Source organism: Globicephala melas, chromosome 15 (genome assembly GCF_963455315.2).
Source record: "Globicephala melas chromosome 15, mGloMel1.2, whole genome shotgun sequence".
Lineage (NCBI taxonomy): Eukaryota > Metazoa > Chordata > Mammalia > Artiodactyla > Delphinidae > Globicephala > Globicephala melas.
Window position 1 is genome coordinate 1,070,590 of NC_083328.1, and position 20,280 is coordinate 1,090,869.

General features: G+C 56.1%; 1 protein-coding gene across 1 annotated transcript in view; it reads left to right on the forward strand.

Annotated features, from left to right (window-relative positions):
- LOC115848698 (uncharacterized) overlaps positions 1-20,280 on the forward strand; it is a 65,567-nt gene that overhangs the window by 17,455 nt on the left and 27,832 nt on the right. Inside the window, exon 4 of the mRNA XM_030849581.2 lies at positions 19,398-19,559. Within this exon, the coding sequence (XP_030705441.2) occupies positions 19,398-19,559 (162 nt within the window). The remainder of the gene's footprint in view (positions 1-19,397; positions 19,560-20,280) is intronic.

The following is a 20,280-nucleotide window of genomic DNA, read 5'->3' on the forward strand; positions in this document are numbered from 1 at the left end:
TCTGTAAACATGATTTGTCTTTTGTGTTTTTTTAAGAACAGGTTTACGATCGCCGCTTTGAAGCCCTTGCTATACGCGGCATCTTGTGACATTCGGCGACAGTTTTTACTGACTGCTTTTTATTTTGAGTATGAGTTCCCTTCTCCTCCTCCTTTGCATATCTGGTAATTTTGTGTTGACTGGGCAGTTGAGACAACATACGTAGCACCTCTGGATTCTGAATTTATTTTTTCCCCCTGAGAGTCATTATTGTTGCTGTTTTTTCTTATCGAGTAACTCGCCTGGACTAACAGTTTGAAAGCCATTGTCCCCCGGTGTGTGATGACCGATGTCTCTGCTTAGTCTGCCTTTTAAAAACATTCCTGCTTTTATTTTAAATTTTGGCTTCCTGTGGGTCACGTCCGTGTTCGCTTCGCTTAGTGGTCAGGCAGTTATCGGTCAGCGGTTGTGTCAGGCTTTCGCTGTCTGTCGGTGGGTTTAGGAGCACATTCAAGGACCAGGCGGTTTTCGAGTCTGCTCTGGCTTTTACTCCCTGTCAGACTCTCGCGTCTCCCCCGCATACGTGCACAGGCTCTCGGCGGGCCAGGGATGTGTGAATTTCCTGGGCTCTGCCTGCGTTCCCTGTCGCATGCTACCCATCAGCCGGGTGTTTGTGGAGAGCTTACCCGGCACCTCTGTGACTGTCACATTTCATGTCTTTCTCTGTCAAGTTTCCCGTTAGTCCATTGGTCCGTTGCTGCCCCGGCCAGGATCGCGGTCTCAGCCCTGCAGCATCGCTCGCTCTTCTCGTTCACTCACCCCTGAGATTGCTGCTCATAATTGACATCACTGCTGCTGAGCGTGAGTTCAGTGCCCACTGCTTTCCATCAAATCAGCCTCTGGCAGGGAAGCTTCTAGTTTTCACAGCCTGCCCTGTGCTGTCCTGTTAGGAAGATGTGTCAGCCGAGCTGGGAGTGGGGAGACGGAAGCCGTTCCAGGTGAGAATGTCACAGATTCTCCCTGCCTTACTCAAAGTTCCATACTTTTTCTTGGATAAATGTCTTTGGGTCAATTTCTAAGATATTGAAATGGTTATTTTTATCACGTTGACTATTTTTATAGTTTTGGAGAAAGGCTTTGGCAACCCTCTTCCTCCAGCGTGCTGGAAGTCCCATCTCACAGCGCCGTCTTCTGAAAACAAAACTTCAAAAAACAGGCAGCTCCACGAATGATCACAAAGTGGAATTCATCGAAGAACCAGCTAGTTCAAGAAATAAGGCATTACGTGCGTCCCGGGACGTCTTCGTGTTCCCATATGATTGTTACCCCTCTTTTCTCCCTAAACGGAAACACCTTTCTGATTTTTAATCCTATAGTTTTTCCTGTTCTTATGCTTTGTATGAATGGAAGCACGCGATACGCATTCTTCTGAGGCCAGCTTCTTGCTCAACACGGTTTTTGTGAGCTCCGTCCGTGTCGGTGGTGTACGTGTAGTTTATGTTTTTAGACGGTGTCCCTTTTGTCTTTGCTGTTGATGCACATTTGGGTTGTTTCCAGGCTACAGCAGTTGTGGCTAGAGCTGCCACGAACACTCCTGCACGTGCCTGTTGGTGGGCATGTGCGCTCATTTCTGCTGGGCAGATACGTAGCGGCGGGGCTATAGGCGGAACCTGTGTTCAATGTGAGTAGATATTGCCAAACGCCTTTCAAAAGGGTTGTACGAACTTATACTCCCATGAGTCCGCCCCACCAGTCAGCACGCGTTCTGTGCTGGGTTTTCCGCATCCTTGTCAACACTTGATATTGTCCGTCCTTTTCATTTTAGTCCTCCTGGTGAACACCTTTTCATAAGTTTAGTGACCATTTGGATATTCTCTTTGGTGAAATAATCTGTTCAAAACTTTTACCCATTTTTTCTATTGAGATTTCTGCCTTTATCTTGTATATCTGTAAGAATTCCTTTTTTTTTTTTTTTTTTCCTGTACGCAGGCCTCTCACTGTTGGGGCCTCTCCCGTTGCGGAGCACAGGCTCCGGACTCAGAGGCTCAGCGACCATGGCTCACGGGCCCAGCCGCTCCGCGGCATGTGGGATCTTCCCGGACCGGGGCACGAACCCGCGTCCCCTGCATCGGCAGGCGGACTCCCAACCACTGCGCCCCCAGGGAAGCCCTGTAAGAATTCTTTACTTATCTATAAACTCTTCCGATCTTGATATAGGTTGCAAGTGTCTCCTCCCACTCTATTGCTTGATATTTCCCTCTTCCATTCATGTCTCTTAATGAGAAGTTCTTCATTTTAATGCAGTCCAAGTTACCCTTCTGAGTTAGTGCTTTTTGTTAGCTCATCACAGAATCTTTTCTCACCTCAAATTTTTGAAGAGCCTCCTCCATGTCGTCTTTTAGAATCTTTATTGTTTTACGTTTGACGTTGACTTTCAGTCCACTTGGAATTCATTTTTTATCTGTGGTGTGAGGCAGGGATTCATCTTCATTTCTTCTCATATATATTAATCCAGTTGATCTTACACCTTTTATTAAAAATACCACCCATTTTCAGTGGCATTATTTCGTTTATTTTAAATCAGAAATTTTATTTTGAGATCCATTGTAGAGTCCCGTGCAGTCATGAGAAATAATTTGGAGAGATCCTAGGTACCTCTTATCCATTTCTCCCCAGGGGTGCTCTCTTGCAAAACTATATGACAACTAGGATATTGACAGTGATACAGTCCAGACACAGGACATTTCCATCCATACCAAGATCCCTCATGTCACTCTTTTGTAGCCACACTCAGCTTCCTCCCCCCACCCTCGTCCCTAATCCCTGGCAAAACTGATCTCCATTTCTATAATTTTGTCTTTTCAAGTATACTGTATAAATGGAGTCGTACAGTAACTTGTGGGGATCACATCTGTTTTCACTCAGCAACACTTCCTGGAGGTTCATCCAGGTTGTGTTTATCAGAAGCCCATTCTTTTTGGTAACCGAGTAGTGACATCGTTTTTTAACCTGGTCTCTCTGCATGGCTCGCTGGATGTGTTCATTATGCATGTGAATGTGCTTGCCTGCATCTAAGCACAAGTTCAGGGCTGTACAGGATCTTGGTCTCTGCTCCATTCATATAACGGGTCTGAGGTCTGACAGTACAGATGGACAGCGAAGGAGCCAAAGGATGAGGGGACACACGGGGAAGAAGACGCGGGCACGGGCTGCTGAGGAATCGTGCATATGTCTCTGGGTGTTTGGTATAATTTTGGGTTTTCAGATTGTCCTTGTTGCCTGAGGTCTGCAGAGGGCTCGTCTGGGCAGGCCGAGTCCACCTTAGCTGGTGGCTGGAAGCTGGTGCACCACAGACCCTTGGGAAGCTGTGGAATTGGTGGCCAGGGCAAAATGTGTCCTGTCCCTTTAGTTTCCATTGTTCTGTTGCATTCCCTAACCACGTTGTCCATTTACAGCCAGTTTCCCTGGTGTGGCCCGATGTGAAGCCTCTGCAGTCATGTGTCTGTTGCAGGTCGGGGGGTTGACCAGGTCCACGTAGTCCTGAAGTGGGGCCCGTGGTGGGGGCTTCTCTGGTCCCTTAGCTTTCCGTTATCTGCAGGAGCCCTCCAGTGGGGCTGGGAGCCCTTCCTCAAGCCGGCAGCGATCACAGCCAATGCCAGTGACAGAACGGGTACTCCTTGAGCTGTTTGAGTACCCAGCAACCTGGAAAGGGCCCTGGGTCAGGATTTGGGGACCTGGGCTCCAGCCCTGGCCCCGGACTGCTTGATACATTCTTCATAATTAAATGGATGGGTAGATGGGTGAGGTGGTGGGTGTGTAGATGGATATAGATGGGTGATGAAACGGATGGATGGATGGAAGGGCGGATAGATGTGTTAGGGATAGAGGGGTGGATTGATAGAGGGATGATAGATGAATACAGGTAAATGGATGGCTGAAAGATGGATGAATGGCGGATGGGTTAGGTGGTGGATGAGGTGCTGATGGTAGATGAATGGATGGTGGATAGATATACCTACAGGGACTGCAGAAAGACGGTGTCAGTATGGACAGAGGCTTGGAAGAAATGGGAGTGAAGAAGACCCCTGGCTCCAAGGCAGATGGTACCAGATGGCAGTGGAGACCCTGAGGCCCAGGAAGCGTCTGGGGCAGCAGGCTCATGGAGGCAGGCAGTGGCGGAACTGAGACTGAGTCCGCATTCAGGCCTCTTTCCAGCACGTCCCCCCCAACCCACAGAGGCAGGGTCGCCTTGAGGGGTCAGGCCGCCTCACACGGAAGCGACAGAGGTCAGTTGGAGGCCTCCCAGGCCAACGCAGTGGACCCGGGGGTCTGGGGTCTCCATCCGTGGTTGCCGCTCACTGCTTTGCAGCCTCGGGTGAGTTCCTCCTGGCAGCACACCTGCTGGGTGCCCGGCCCTGTGCTGGACCCCATGGGACCCAGAGTTGGGTAAGACCCCGTGGTCGCTGATGTTAGGGGATTCGCAGCCCCTCCCTCGGTTTCTGCTCCGTGAAGTGGGGCGGAATCTGAAGGCTGCACTGGGGCGAGGTTCCTGCCGCCGTCTTGTCCTCCCCGACTCGGTGCCCCACAGGTTGGCTGCGGGGGTCGGTTTTCTGCGGACACCTGCTGGGCAGCGAGAGCTGGGGGTGGCGTGGTGTCCACGTGGGCCACCGCGTGGTGGCCAGGGAGCCTGGGAAATGTTTAACTTTGAGAAATGGACCTTCACAGCTCAGGAGGCGTTAGCCGCGCGGCCTGGCGCCTCAGGTGACTTGGGAAGAGGAGGGCGCCGCGGCGTGAAATCACCGGGGTATTTAAAGACCAGCTTGGCCGCCCAGCGCAGCAGCGCCGGGCTGCCCGCGCATCCAGCAGGGTAGCGCCCGCGCCGCGTGCAGCGATCTGATCCCCCGCCAGACCCTCCCGGTGGCCGCCATGCCCTGGCTCCGTGACGTGGACAAGCCACTTGTGACTCTGGGCCTGGTCCCCCTGCCTGCGCCGTGCCTGGTGTGCCGAGTGGAAGGCATGGTGGTGGAGAGGCTGGTTATGTGCTGCTGTGAGGTGTGGGGAGAGGCTGCTGGCACCCATCCCCCGCCCCCCCATGCTGCAGCCACATCCCAACCCGCCGAGCTGGTCGCTGGGGCCCGGACAGCTCCGTCCAGCCTCCTGGCTGAGCCCGGGCACTCAGAGGACCCCAGTGGCTCTAGGGCCGGGCCGGGCTGCTCTGTTGACCCGGGCAGAGGCCTGCCGCCTCCCCACCCCGGCCTGGTGCGTGTGCTGAGGCCACTCAGCATCCTGCCTGCTGGCGGTGCTTCCCTCTCCTCGTTCTGGCGAGGAGGGCGACGGGGAGCTGGCGGGGGCGGGGAGGGACCCGGGGCAGGTGGCGTGTCTGAGTGGAGCCGGGAAAGAGGCAGCCAGAAGTCGGCACTTGTCAGCAGAGGCTGTGCAAGGCTCTCGACGTGGAGAATTGCCTGTGCGCCGTCGTATGTAAGAGACGCAGAGTCTGAAGCCTTCTGCACCGTCGTATGTATGAGACGCAGAGTCTGAAGCCTTCTGCGCCGTCGTATGTAAGAGACGCAGAGTCTGAAGCCTTCTGCACCGTCGTATGTGTGAGACGCAGAGTCTGAAGCCTTCTGCACTGTCGTATGTAAGAGACGCAGAGTCTGAAGCCTTCTGCACCGTCGTATGTATGAGACGCAGAGTCGGAAGCCTTCTGCACCGTCGTATGTATGAGACGCAGAGTCGGAAGCCTTCTGCACCGTCGTATGTAAGAGACGCAGAGTCTGAAGCCTTCTGCACCGTCGTATGTATGAGACGCAGAGTCGGAAGCCTTCTGCACCGTCGTATGTATGAGACGCAGAGTCGGAAGCCTTCTGCACCGTCGTATGTAAGAGACGCAGAGTCTGAAGCCTTCTGCACCGTCGTATGTATGAGACGCAGAGTCGGAAGCCTTCTGCACCGTCGTATGTGTGAGACGCAGAGTCTGAAGCCTTCTGCACCGTCGTATGTATGAGACGCAGAGTCTGAAGCCTTCTGCACCGTCGTATGTAAGAGACGCAGAGTCTGAAGCCTTCTGCACCGTCGTATGTATGAGACGCAGAGTCTGAAGCCTTCTGCACCGTCGTATGTATGAGACGCAGAGTCTGAAGCCTTCTGCACCGTCGTATGTGTGAGACGCAGAGTCTGAAGCAGGAGGCACTTGGGCTGGCAACCTGCTCGCCCACTGAGGCCGGGGCTGCGGCTGCCTCTGGGCTGGGGGCGCAGGGCTGGACCAGGCAAGTCTGTGGATTCTTGAGGCCCTCCTGGGGACCTCCCCACACAACCCTCCGGAACTTTCCGAGGGCTCAGTGACCTTGGGCAAGCTACCTCCTTTCTCTGAGCCTCTGTTTCTTTAATTGGAAGTTGGGGGAGGCTTCCTGAATCCCTACCTTGCAGAGTTGAGGAATGAAAGGAGAGAAAGTAAAAGAAGGCGTCAGCTGCCTCCTGACAATGTGCTCCACGCCGCGTAGGGAACAGCGGTCAAGGTCCAAGTGAGGCCTGGCTGGGACACACGCATCCCTGCACGAGCGTGTGCCGTGCACAGCTTGTATCTACCCCGAGTAAGGGGCCACTTCTGGTGTGGAACACACAGCTGTGTGTGGACACGGTGCGGGCACACCTGCAGACCTGTGTGCACGGCTGGTGCGGACACCGCGGCGGTGCCCACGGCCCTGCGTGAACACGCTCACCCCGCCAGCTCGTCCCCATGGCAACCCCAGGCGCAGAGCAGGTGTCTGGGAGACCTGAATCGGTGCTGACAGGTGGGCTACATGTTGTGGGCTCCCCGGGGGCGGCCGGACCGATCAGGGTCCCGGGGTGAGGGCTCGGGGGGATGGGGAAGTGCTATCCTCTCCCCAGCAAACGCTGCCACCCCCTGCGAGCCGGATTAGATGGGAAGCTTCCGGAAGCCCCCATCTGGCTGTGATTCACGCAAGATGTGCCGGGGCATTTACAGCTGAACGGCCCCCCAGGTCCCCCCCCCCCCCCCCGCCAGACGCAGCAGGGAGCCCTGGGTTTGTGGTCTGGCTCCCACCTTCTGGAGAGGGAAACTGAGGCTGGAGACAGCTTCAGCCGTGGCCACTCCCACTCCCCGGCCAGCCCAGGCAGGTGTGGGTCCTGCCAGCCTCCGTCTAGAAGGCGCGGGACTCAGCCTCCACCCACCTCCCGCTCCCAGACTCGGAAAGCAGCCCTCGCCTTAAACCCGAGCTCGGCCTCTGCCCAAGTGGCTTCCCTGCCTCCTTTGCCATCTGGCTAATTATCCGGGACCTTTGCTGCAAGACCAGGCGGGCCCAGCCCAGCTCCTCCCCTTCTGCCCGCCCTGAAATCATCGGCTCAGCTGGCAGCGTTCCCATGGCAACAGCAGTGACGGCACAAAGGGCCCGGGAGGGTGGAGGGAGGGGTGGGTGAGGCCGGAGGAGGGGATTTCTGGCTTCTCAGTCATCCACAGGCATATGTGGTGAGGCTGGAAATGGGGCCTAGGTGTCCCCCACTGCTTGGAGACAGTCAACCCCTCCCTCCAAGGGAGTGACCCTCCCCCTCCCCCGGCACCCAGACCCCCGGCTGCCCAGGTGCAGGTGGAGATTGTGGCAGAAGTGAGGGCATAAGACCCAAGGCTCAAGAGGCATCACGGTCACCACACCTGGCCAGCTGCACTTCGCCCGACTGGCTCTGAGAGCTGCCGGCCGCACACCTCGCTGGGGCCTGTTTGGGTCCCGTGAGACCACCGGGCAGCTGGCCCTGCAGGGTGGGGGCATGGGAACCGCACTTGAGTTTCTCGGTCTCGTTGGAACAAGCCTGCGGTTCACTGCAGAAGAAAACAGACGCTTCCTGTTAGAGGGAGGTGGGGATCCTGAGAGGCCCTCTGTCCTGACCCCGGCCGCCTGTCAGCTAGGGGGCCCGCCGCTGCCCACTGCGTGGCCACGGGCGTGGGCGCCTCCTGCACGGAGGGACGTCCAGAGCCCTTCACCTGACTTCCTGCCTCTGTGCCCCTCCCTCCGCGAGTGGCGTCATGGGTCAGTGTGGATGGGGCACGTCCCGCATCCACGTCACAGCCGCGCGGTCCTGCGCGCACTCGACGTGGGGGGAGGGATCGGCCCCTCGACCTGGAACCCGCCCCCCGCCAGGCCAGGGGGCGACGACTCTGCCTCCGATCGTGACGTCCGCTCAGATGTTCCTGCTGCCCCGGGTGCTGGCAACCTTTGCTCCCTCCAGGCTCGAGGACCAGCCTCAGTCCAGAGTGACTGGGACCCCACCGACTCCGTTCAGCCCCCTCCCAATGCCAGCCTGCGTCCTGTCCCTTGGGCCACACCCTCGGGTCAGGTGCCAGGTAGAGGCCGGAGCAAGCCTGGGTGGGGACCAGGCCTGGGCCACGTCCCACCTGGAGGCAGAGGAGGGGACACAGCCCCGCCCCGATCCCCACCCTTAAAACCTGCCTGGTTTTAGGCTTAATTGCTTCCCATTCATTCGTTCTCAACGTTCACTCAGCAAATCTTGTGGGGCCTACCCTGTGCCAGGCCTGGAGGTACGAAACCAAGTCCTTGCCCGTGTCAAGCGTGCATCTACTGAGCTCCTACTGTGTGCTCAGCCCTGTGCTGGTGTAGACGCCGGGGCACAGAAGCAAAGGAGACAGACACGGTTCCTGCCCGTATGGCGTTGACAGTCAGTGGGAGTGACGTGGAGAAGCAGAGAGGTGAGAACACTGCCAGAGGACAGGGTTCTGCAGACGTGGCCTGGGGCGATCCGCTGGCTCCTTCATGCGGGGCAGGCTGGGGAGGCTTCTTGGAGGAGGTGGCATCGAGCTCTTGCCCAGGCTGGGGTCCAAGGCCCACTGCCATTTGCTTTGAGATCTTGGAGAAGCCCCTGCCCTCTCTGATCTGGGCTTCCCGGCAGTGGTGTGAGCGACCAGAGAAATGGGGTGGGGGAGAGTTTGCTGTAAGCCAGGGCAGGGGGAGAGGACAGGGTGATGGTCCTTCTGGGCACCGCAGAGAGGAGCCCCCACTCCTCTTGGCGGGAGAGGTGCTGCGTCGGGGCGGCAGGGAGGGTCTCCTGCCTATGTTTATACCCACGGATGCACAGATGGGCCTGAGGCCTCTGCCTGTCGAGGACAGCTGCCCCTTCTGCCCCCTCCTCCCCTGCTAGGGGGTGTCTGGGTGGTGGGGGAGTGCACAGGCGGGAGACCAATCCCTGGCCTCGCTGAGCCCCTGCTGCCCCGTCTGTGCGATGGAGCTGAGCCTCTGGGGTCCACCCGCCCACGCGAAGGCGGGCCGGGGTGGGAGTGTTTGGGTTCCGTCCCAGCTGACCTCCCAGGGGCCCAGGGGCCCCGAGGCTGTTGTCTCATTTGTCAAAAGGGTTCTCAGCGGGAGCAGCACAGTTCACGCGGGCACGTTCATTTCCGGTCCTTTCAAGGATGTCCCCCTTCCCCCCACCCCCCATTCTCCTGGGAACGTGTCTTTTTTTCGCCTTTTATCAGTGTTGCCGTTGCAAACGCGGCAAGGTGTTTGTCACCATTCAGCAGCTTCGCCTGAACAGATGGTTGCCGGGCGCCAGTCCCGCAGGGAGGCCGCCTGAGCCCGGGGCTGCCCGGCGCGGTGGGGAACGGGATCGTGGCAGGTCGCTCGCTGCTTCTCAGTGCTCACCTGTAGCCTGGCTGCGAAGCGGGGGCCACCTGCCAGGGCAGGCGTGAAGATGAGTGAGTAAGGCCTGGAACGGAGTCAGTGCCCCGTGGGCGGTCCCTGGGCCCTTGTCCTCGGTGCCAGAGTGGAGCTCAGCTGGCCGGACACTGGGGCTGCGGTCCTGGACCGCCGCGAGGGAGGAACCAGAGTCACCGGACAGATGGCAGGAGGGCGCGGGGGATCCGGCCGACCTTCCGGCCCGTTTCCGAGGAGTGTTTACCGGTGTGCCGCGGACGCTGCCACGGGCTCTTCTAGGGAGCTCACGTCTGTCTAGATGGATTTTTTTACCTTGCGCCTGGAGTGGAACAGCTCACCACATTTTTAGCCAAGTAGAGTCTGAGGGAACCTCAGCCTTCGTTTCAGGCAGACAAGCAAATTTCAAGCCTCATTTTCATATTTCTAATAAGCACTTAGCAAATTTATGGCTTTATGTACAGCTCGTCGGGCTGATGCCTCCCGAATATGCCGGCCTCCCCTTCGCTGCAATTTTCCTTACTGCGCCGCACCCTCCGAGGTCTCTCTGCCTTTGCCCAGAAAATTAGCACGTCAGCCTCCTGCTGAGGAATGACGGGGCTGCAGCTGCGAGAACATGGGGTGAGGGTCCTGGTCACGCTAGCGTCAGCCCTGAGTTTTCCCACAACGCGGAAAACGTGAGGCCATTCTGGATTGCAAAATGCTCATTAGCACAGGCACTTTTTTTTTTTTTTTTTTGCCTAGCATTTAAATACGTGCAATAATGTATTATTTCCCAATTATTTTTTATTTTCAAAAGATATCTATTGGGCTTCCCTGGTGGCGCAGTGGTTGAGAGTCCGCCTGCCGATGCAGGGGACACGGATTCGTGCCCCGGTCCGGGAAGATCCCACATGCCGCGGAGCAACTAAGCCCGTGAGCCATGGCCGCTGAGCCTGCACATCCGGAGCTTGTGCTCTGCAATGGGAGAGGCAGCAACAGTGAGAGGCCCGCGTACCGCAAAAAAAAAAAAAAAAGATATCTATCTTTTCACAAAAGCAAATTAGGAAAATGCTCAAAGGAGAAATGAACCGTGGTTCCACCGTCCAGAGATGAGCAGGTCAGCGCTCTGGAGAATGGCTTTCTGGTCTTTTCTTCTGAGGTTGAGGGTTTGCTACAGCGTGTTGGTATCAATCACCCTTAAAAAACACTTGTGACAAGTCGAAATGTAACTTACCTGCAGAAAAGCTCACAGATCCCAAGCTACTATTGAGTGAATTTTTCATGACGTATACGTAGCACCTACGTCAAGAGGCAGAACTAACCAACCCCCCCGGAAGTCGCCTCCTGGCCTTTCGGGGTCCTGCCCCGCCCAAGGGTGACCACGATTTTGGCTTCTAGCAGCATAGTTTTGTCTGTTTTTGCACATTGTGTAAACAGACTCATCGATTATATACTCTCTATGTCTAGCTTCTTTTACAGAACGTTTCACTTGTGAGATTCACATAACTTTGTTGTTGGATGTGATGGTTCCTTCATCTTCGTTGCTGTATAATATTCCCAGGTGTGGAGCCACCCCAATTCATCTGTCCCTTCTGACACTGACGGACATTGTTTCCGGTCTGGGCTGCTCTGAATACTGTTGCTAAGAACACCCTTGAACATGTGTTTTGCAGGTATATGTTCATATTTCTGTCGTCTTGGAATGAACTTGTTGTCTCTGGTCATTCACGGACCTTGAGCGCTTTCCAAGCTGCAGAATTTCATCAGCGTTATTAAAACGCTGGTGCAGTGTTCAGTGAGGGGGTGCGCTAATTGATTTACAGTCCTTCTCCTCGCATGGAACACTTAGGTGGTTTCCAGTTTTTTTTCTCTTCAATATTAAGTGGCAGTGGAAATCTTTGGCCATACATTTTTTTCCTCTTTGGGATTATTTCTTTATGATAGATAGGTTCTTGGGAGGAGGACAGCTGGCCCCAGGGATGGACTTTCCTCCCACACCCCTCTGACTCTTTCATATTGTCAGATGTGATGAACAGTATGTACAGAAGAGTGCAAAAAACATGTATGAACAATGGAAAGAATGATCACTGTGTGGACATCTGCACAACCACAGTCAAGGTTAAGAGAGTGTGAGACAACATCACCAGCCCTCGGGGGGCCCTTCCAAGAGCTTCTCCCTGATACAGCCCTCTCTTTTCATTCCCGAATGTAGCAATCAGCGTCCCCCAACAATGCATTCTGGGGTGGCCCGTTTTGTACTTTACTTAAAGATAATCATTTCATACCCAGTCTTTCTGACCCCGTTCTTTTGGTCAGCATCATTTGGGGGCTGTTTATCTGTTCATCAAGGGTGGATTTTCATTGCTGGAGAGTATCCCATTCTAGGACTGGATCAGACTCGTTTCCAGTTTGGGGCTGTGATGAACCTCTTTGTGTGTCTTTGGTTGTGTGAGTACCATAGTCCGAGGTTTACACCTGGGGAGGAACGGCTGAGCTCGGAATGTACAGCTTCACGTCATGCTGTTTCCCAAAGTGATGGTGAAACGGCCTCCAGAGCAGAGGATGAGGGTCCTCCTGCTTCGTCGCTTCCCCAACACGACTCATGAGACTTCTGAAGCTTTTCTGTCTTCATGAATAATGAAGTTGAGAATCTCTTATGGTTTGGTTTTTTGGAGGCTTATTGGATGTCCTCATTTATGAAATGCCTTTTCGAGACCTCTCTCCATTTTATTATTGAGATGCCTGTATTTTCCTCGTTAATTTGTAGGAGTTGTCCATAGATTCGGAATGGAATAGCATTTCCTCGGAATAGATAGAAGATGGCTGTCTTCTAACATTTGTGGCTTGTGTTTTTTTTCTTTTTATGTTATATTTTAAGAACAGGAATTCTTCATTTTCACGGAATAAAGTTTTATCAGTATATTCTTGTATGGGTGCATAGGAAGAACACCTTCCCTTCCTCCAGGTCATCAATGTATTTTTCTGTTATCTCCTTAAATATATAGTTCTTCTTTTCCCACTGAGGTCTGTAATCAACCTGGAATTGATTTTTTGTGTGGTGTGAGGTAGGGGTTTGATTTCTCTTTCCTCCCAGATAAATGTCTAGTTTATTGACAACTCTTTCCTTTCCCCGTTGATTTCCTGTGTCTTCTTTGTCATATCAAGGGCTGGTTCCTAGTTCAGTGTCTGAGCTTTTTTCTGTTTTGATCCATGGTTCATTTGTCTGATCTTGTATCACGAGCACACTATTTCAGTTTCTGTGGTTGTATAATAAATTATCTGATTGAGTAAACCCCCACCCTCAACCTTGTTCTTCTTATTTAGGGCCATTCTTGGCCCTTTGCTCTTCCATCTAAATTGTAGAATCAGCTTGTCAAGTTCCACAAAAAGAAAAAAGTCTGCCAGGGTTTTGACTGATTGCATTGACTCTACGGATCAATTTGCAGCGCTGAATTTTAATAAATGTTCGTTTGCTACTTATTACAGATGCAGAGAGATCCAGTTTACATGTGTATATGGATTTTATATCCTGCACTCTAAGCTCTGTCATCCATCGCTGTATTTATACATTCTTTGGGATTTTTTTATGTAATGCCTATGAATAACTCGAGTTGTTTCCTCCTTTCTGAGTCATATCATTTTTATTTCTTTTTCTTGCCTTATTGCAATGGTGGAGCCCACTAGTGCAGTTTTGAACGGAAGCGGTAGTAGCAGGCATCCATGTGCTGTCCTTGATCTTAAAGGGAAAGTTTTAGTTTCACCATTAAGCATCTTGTCTGCTGTAAGCTATGCACACTTCAAGAGCTTTTTTTTTTTTTTTTTTGCGGTACGCGGGCCTCTCACCGTTGTGGCCTCTCCCGTTGCGGAGCACAGGCTCCGGACGCGCAGGCTCAGCGGCCATGGCTGACGGGCCCAGCCGCTCCGCGGCATGTGGGATCTTCCCGGACCGGGGCACGAACCCGAGTCCCCTGCATCGGCAGGCAGACTCTCAACCACTGCGCCACCAGGGAAGCCCTTCCAGAGCTTTTTTATCTGTATTACCAAATGACTTTCCAAAAGAATTGTGCCAGTTTCACCATTACCTTAGCAGCACTAGCTATTATCTTTAGGTGTTTTCTTGTTTGTTTTGTTTTGTTTCTGTGGTAGTGGTTGTTTTTAGATCGTTGTTTATTTGATGAGCCTATATGGTGTCTCAATGTAATTTAAAAATTTTGCATTTCCCTAATTATGCAAGAGGTTGAACATTGTCTCATATATTTGTTAACCAACTGTGTTTCTTCCTTTGTGTCTGTTTCTCTACCCATTTTTTTATACATTGTTAGTGTTTCCCTAATCAATTTGAATTCTTTACATAATGAAGTTATCATTTCTCTGTCACATGTACTATGAATACATACTATGAAAGTATGTTGTGCTTGTTTTAAAATGTTATTTTTTATGTTCTTTTCCCTTATTTTTATTTATTTTTTTAAATTATTTTATTTATTTATTTTTGGCTGCGTTGGGTCTTTGTTGCTGCGTGCAGGCTTTCTCTAGTTGCGGGGAGCAGGGGCTAATCTTCGTTGAGGTGTGCGGGCTTCTTATTGCGGTGGCTTCTCTTGTTGCACAACACAGGCTCTAGGTGCGTGGGCTTCAGCAGTTGTGGCACATGGGCTTAGTTGCTCCGCGGCATGTGGGATCTTCCCGGACCTGGGCTCAAACCCGTGTCCCCTGCATTGGCAGACGGATTCTTAACCACTGCACCACTAGGGAAGTCCTCCTTTATTTTTATATGGTCAGATCTGTCTCTCTTTTCTTGTACAATTTATTCTGTTTCTCCAGAGCTTGGAAGGCCTTCTCCCTCCTCAGGACTGCTAACTATTGAATTCTGTTTTCATCTAGCTTTTTTTCTATAGTGTAATATTTCATATTTAACTGTTTACTCCATCCGGAATTTGTGGGGCTGTGGGATGTGAAGCGAGGAGTTAATTCTGCACGCAGTTTAAGGGGGAAGCGGCCTCATTTGCACTTCCAAGCCTGGATTCCCTTCGTCTGGGCGGAGTGGGAAGAGATTAAAGGGAGGAGGGGAGGTGGCACTGTCTGCAGCCGGCCGGGGAGCTGTAATTAACCCGTCCCTCGCTGCCTCTGCCTGACTAAGTCAAAAGCAAAGAGTTGTCAGGCCAGCTGAGGAGTATCCTGCGTGATCCTGGGCCAGTCTCCTCATGCCTCTGGGACTCAGTTTCCTTGTCTGCAGAATGGTGGCACAAATGACACCTGTCCTGTTGGTGCTGTCACTGGGAGCATGTCCTGCAGAAAGCAGGGGGTCAGGCAGACCCAGCACAGGTCCTGGCTCCTCTGTGGGATGTCAGTTCTCTGAGCCTCAGTTTCTCTATCTGGAAACCAGGGATGATACGACTGCAGTTCCCACCTCGTGGGGCCGGGGAACACTGCATGGCTGTCTCTCTGCTGTCATGATTGCCCTTCAGGGGAAGGGGCAGTGGCTCTGGGGTTGATTCTTGTGGTCTTTGGGAAGGGCCCTGGCCCAGCTGTGGGGGGCAGAGATACGGGAGGGAAGAGCAGTGGGACGGCCTGTGGGACCCCCTTCCTCCCAAGCCCTGGTGGGTGGGGGGACGTGCCCCTTCCCCTCCTCAGCTCCCCAGACTGAGCTGCAGGGGTCAGGCATGCAGAGTGCATTGCCTTGCTTCCTGACCCAGACAGAAGGACCAGCATTGGCCCCGGGGACTCTGCCGGGCACACACGCGTGTGCACGCGCGCACACACACGTACGCGGTGCTGGCTGGCAGGGTTCAGCTCTCCCGGGCTGTCTGAGCTGTTCCCACACCTGTCCCCTCTCGTGCCCCTTGTCCTCCCTGCAGGCCTGCCAGGGGCTGGGCTTCCTACAGTCTCCCGTTCTCGTTCCCGGGCTTTTTGTCCCTTGGAAAGAGGCACAGGAGAGGCGGGGCAGGAACGGAGGGGCAGGAACGGAGGGGCAGCAGGGCCCACTCTGCCCTGCGTAAACCCGAACCCGAACCCTAGCCCACCCGCTCCCTCCATGTGTGGCCCCCAGCCTGGAACGACCCCCACCCCCCAGAAGGGCCCCGTCTGGAGCCTTGAGGTAGGGGCAGGAGGGGTCTGCCATTCTCTGTCCAGCCACCCTGGGCAGAGGAGGGAGGCGGGGTCCAGAGGGATGGAGCCCTGCCGAGGTCCCCCGGGGGCAGGAGGGAGCTGAGAACCCGGCTCGGGGCACCCCGGGAAGGCACCACCCCCTGCAGCGGCTGGGGAGGGGCCTGGGCAGGCCGGCTCAGCTCCCTTGTCCTCCGGCCCCGTTCCCCTTGGCCCACGGTGCCCCTGAGTTGGGGGCTCCCCCCACCGTGCCCCCTCCGTAGGGTCAGCGCCAGGATGGCAGCCCTCCCCAGCCCCCGGTGCACACCAGGAGCCCGGCAGGCGCCGTGGAGCGCAGGGGCCTGGGGGCGGCATCCCCACTGCTGAGGCCCACGGGGCTCCGGGGCAGGAGCGGGTGGTCGTTGGTGCTGGGGCTGAAGGAAGAGGGGGAGGGCCTGAGGGGCCACGTGTGGCGGGGCGTGAGGAGCCGCCCGGGGGCTGGACGAGGAGCCCGGCCGGCCTGAGGTTGGCAGGTCGGGGGGCTGACTGCGCCCCTGCAGGGCCCCAAAGCGGCCAGTGGCACCCCGCGTCCCAGGTGAGGGGCCTGGCTCCTGACAGGTGGGACGGGCCCGGGGACAGGGCGGGCGCCTCCCGCCCCCCGGAACCCCCTCGCCCCGGCCTCGTCGGGGGGATGTGGCGTGGAGAAGGGGGGGCACGGGTGCAGCTGCGGGGAGGCCGGGCTGCTGGCATCAGCAGGAGCCCCTCCCCCCCCGCTAAACAATCATTGCGCAAAATATGCAAATGGTATAATTACTGTTATTTGTTTTGCTGATAGAAGTGTTTGAAATGCAAATGCCAAGTTGGGGCCTTTCCTTTGTCCCACCCCCTCACCCAGACTGACGTCCGCCGGGGATGAGTCGCTCCTCCTGGAAGCGGGGGACTTGGGCCCCTCCACCCCCCGCCCCCCACCAGCTGCTGCCTCTGCCGCCCGAGGGGCACCCGGACGCGGCAGGGGTCCTGGGCCGCCACCCGATCGTGCGCACCGTGCACCTTAGAAGGGGGGCCTCGGTCGCCCCATCCCCCGCCGTGTGACCTGGGGCCTGTCCCTTGGCCTCCAGGAGCCCCAGGTTTCCTGTCTCTGTGATGGGGCCACAGCCTCGGGGCCCGTGCTCTCTGCCCCCTTGACAACCCCATGGAGGGTTTGGGCCTCGCTTTCCCACCTGCAGAAGCCCTGCACAGGTGTCTTCTCAATAGAAGGGAGACTCGGAGTCCCTGGGCGGTCTTTGGGGGCTGTGGTGAACCCCCAGCATCCCTGTGTGTACACTTTGCTAGCGGGGCTCGTCACCTTCGACCCCTCCAACCCAGGTGGTCTCTGGGGCTTTCGGAGCCCTCAGGCCTGTGGGTTCAGACCAACCTGGGCAGTGGCCGGTGAGAGGTGGTCACCATCATCCCTGTTCTTCGGAGGGGGAGCCGAGGCTTGTCGAGGACCCACCGGTCAGCGTGTCTCCATCACGTGCCCGGTTCCCACCTGGCCCCCCTCCCCCACCCCGTGTCTCCCGCTCGAGCCGCTCCACCCGAACCGCGGACCTCCTCGTCCGATCTGCCGCACGGGGCAGCTCCCGGGCCGAGGCTCGGATCTGTGACCGGCTTCACCTGAGCTCCTCCCACCACAGGTGCCGCGATTGCAGTATCTATGGGCTGTTCAGGCCCATAGAGTTCCAGCAGCAGCGCAGGCGCCGTCGGAAATCAGTGCAATCAGCCTGACCCCGGAAGGGGCGCAGCCCTGGAGAGGCCTCCCGCCGGGCCCCAGGTCCGTGGGAGCTAGTGGGCCTGCACAAGGGGTGACACCTGGGTGATGCTCTAGGCCGTTTGCGGAAAGACGAGGTATTATCAGAGGCAGATGGGTGGGAGCCGGCCCTGGGCTCCTGTGGCCTCTCTGGTTGGCCTGCGCGGCGGCTGCAGGGCGAGATGCGGGGCTGGGTTAAAGCCAAGTGCGGTGAGCGTGTGCGCACACACGAGTGGTTTTGGGGTCTGCAAGCGATGCTGACGGAGAGTGAAAGCTCAGGTAGTGTGAGACCGCAGGACCCACGCGCAGACCAGGGACCGCGGATCTCCCCGTACGGTGGCCCGGCTTCTGCTCACACGCGTGGGAGCATGGGGGCCACTGGTCCGCCTCGGACAGCTTTGCTAGGATGTCTGAGGGTAGCCGGAAACCCGGGCCCTGGCCCTGCCCGGTGCCGGCCGAGACGGTAGGGTGCCTGGGGTTCCCGAGCTGTTTCCTCGTCTGTAATGCGGGACTCTTTTCGAAGCTGGGCTGGGAATACAGTGGGCGCTCGGTAAGCGTGCGTTCCTGCTTCTCCTCCGGGGCTTCGTGGGGCGAGGCAGCCCCTCTGCTGGCTCTGGGCAGCTGGGAGGCCGAGCTGGGGTTGTCAGGGTCACCGGGACCCAGGAGAGGAGAGCAGAGGGCACTCTGGGTGGGCAGCCAGGGTGGGCAAAGGCCTTGGGGGTGGGAAGGGATGTGGCCCTCTGGGTCCGTGGGCTGCGGTCTCAGCCTGGAATCCTGCGGGGGGGCCCGGCTTCAGGGAGCTTCTGAGCCCGGCGTCCTCTCTATTTTTATTCCAATTACCTTTTCCAAGGCAGGTTCAGCCTCATTAGCATATTCAAATACATTCATTATTATTTCAATTAGCTGTTAAGTAATTAACTCTAATTGATGAGCATTCCCCCCACTTCCCCACATATTTTTTTGGTTATTTACATCCGCTTCTAACCAACAATTTTAGGTAATTATGCGCCACTCTCTCATCTATTTGCACTCACAGGACAGGCTCCCTCTCCCTTTCAGCTCCCACCCCCAGCCCAGGAGCCTGGGGGGCTTCCGAGTGGGGGGATGGGAGGCGCAGGCAGACTGCGTGGGGATCCGGCTCCTGCCCAGGCCCTTGAGGGTCACTGCCGGGCCTCCAGGGGCTGAAGGTGTGCCGGAGCGCCCCCATCCTACTCCCGGGATCCCCCTTGTCCCAAAGATGCCGCTTCCTCTGGGCACCCCCTCGCCCCAAACCAGGTGGTGCTGCCCTCGAGTTGGCTGGAAACAGGCAGAGAGCGGTGGCATGGTGGCCGCGGGCTTTGTCCAAACGCGGCTCCTTACTGCATCTCCCCTGTGTGCCCCCGCAAGAGGACAGCCCCTCGCCCTCAGTTTCCCTACCTGCAAAGTGGGGATCGAGTGATTGAAGAGTGAGGGTGAAATGAGGCGCGTGGAAGGTCCTCGGCACTGAGGACGCTCAGCGCAGGTTGGGGCTGAGCCAGGATAGATGATCGGTCACACCTGGTGGGCAGGCGAGGGGGCTCGGGCTGTAAACTGAATTGCTGAGGTCACAAGCTCATTATGTCAGCCAGAGCCGGGCCGGGGGTCGAAGGCTTCTGTTCCTGGGGCTCCCTGCCCGACACCGGGGCCACCGCAGGGTGGAATGGGCTGGAATCGCAGCAGTGACCACGGGCCCAGCCGGTCTGGACCGCGAAGTTCTGTTGATCTCTTGCCTCTGTGTCAGCTCCTCGCTTGCCCTCCGTTTTGTTACCCACACAGTGAGCACACACAGGGCAGAGACTCCCCCTGTGCTCGGGTAGATGGGATCTTCCGAAAGGCCCGTTCCCTTCTCAACTCCTCTCCCCTCTGTCTCCACACAGTGGAAGCTGCCTTGGTGACACCGTGTCCTGCACTTTGTCTGGACCCGTGCTCTCCCTCTGTGTCCTGAAACGAGGATGTGATGCCTACGACCCCCTTGGGGAGGAACACACCAGCCTGGTCTTCTCAGACAGGCCAGGTCATCGGCAGGCCCTGATCCGGAGGTAAGGGATGCCCTTGCTCATTGGCTGTCCCGGCAAAGGGGGGCAGGGCCAGTTCATAAGGACCTGGGAGGCAGGTGTGCTGGGTCATGGGTGCGGCCTGGAAGGGGTGGGGGGAAATTCGGCCGTTCCTGCAGAAAACAGTCGGCCTTTAGGGTCTGGCTCCCGTTCAGAGGTGCTGCCCAGCCCACAGAGGAAACGGGCAAAGGCTGCAGGGGCTCCCTAAGACTCAACAAGAGGGACGGGGGGTTTCAGGGGACCCGAGAATGGTCTGAGTAGGCAGTGGCCGTGCTCAGGCCTGTCCAGTATCCTCCCCGATGAGTCAGGGGATGCTCTGTGGGGTAAAAGCGATTTCGTCTTCCACCACTTTATGGGAGAAGATGCGGCGTCACGTGTTGGAGCGTAAAGCCATAGCTGCAGCGCGATATATGTTAATATTGACTCCGTGTATATTTGAAGACAGGCTCATATGGAAAAAATTATCTGAGATGCTGCATTGAATACCTAAGTGAGTGATGGGGCTTGAAGCTGCCATCCCAGTGGCCAGGTGTTCGTGACCAGCTGTGCTGTGTCTGCTGGAGTCTCACCTCCAGCTGGAAAGTCGCTGGACAAGCTGTTCTCCTTCAGTGCGTTCAGAAATCACAGATATGCCCTCTTCTGTCGACCGTATCTCGGGTTTCTCCAGGCCACAAGGACTTCGTGTGGTCCTGGGACTCTGACTCAG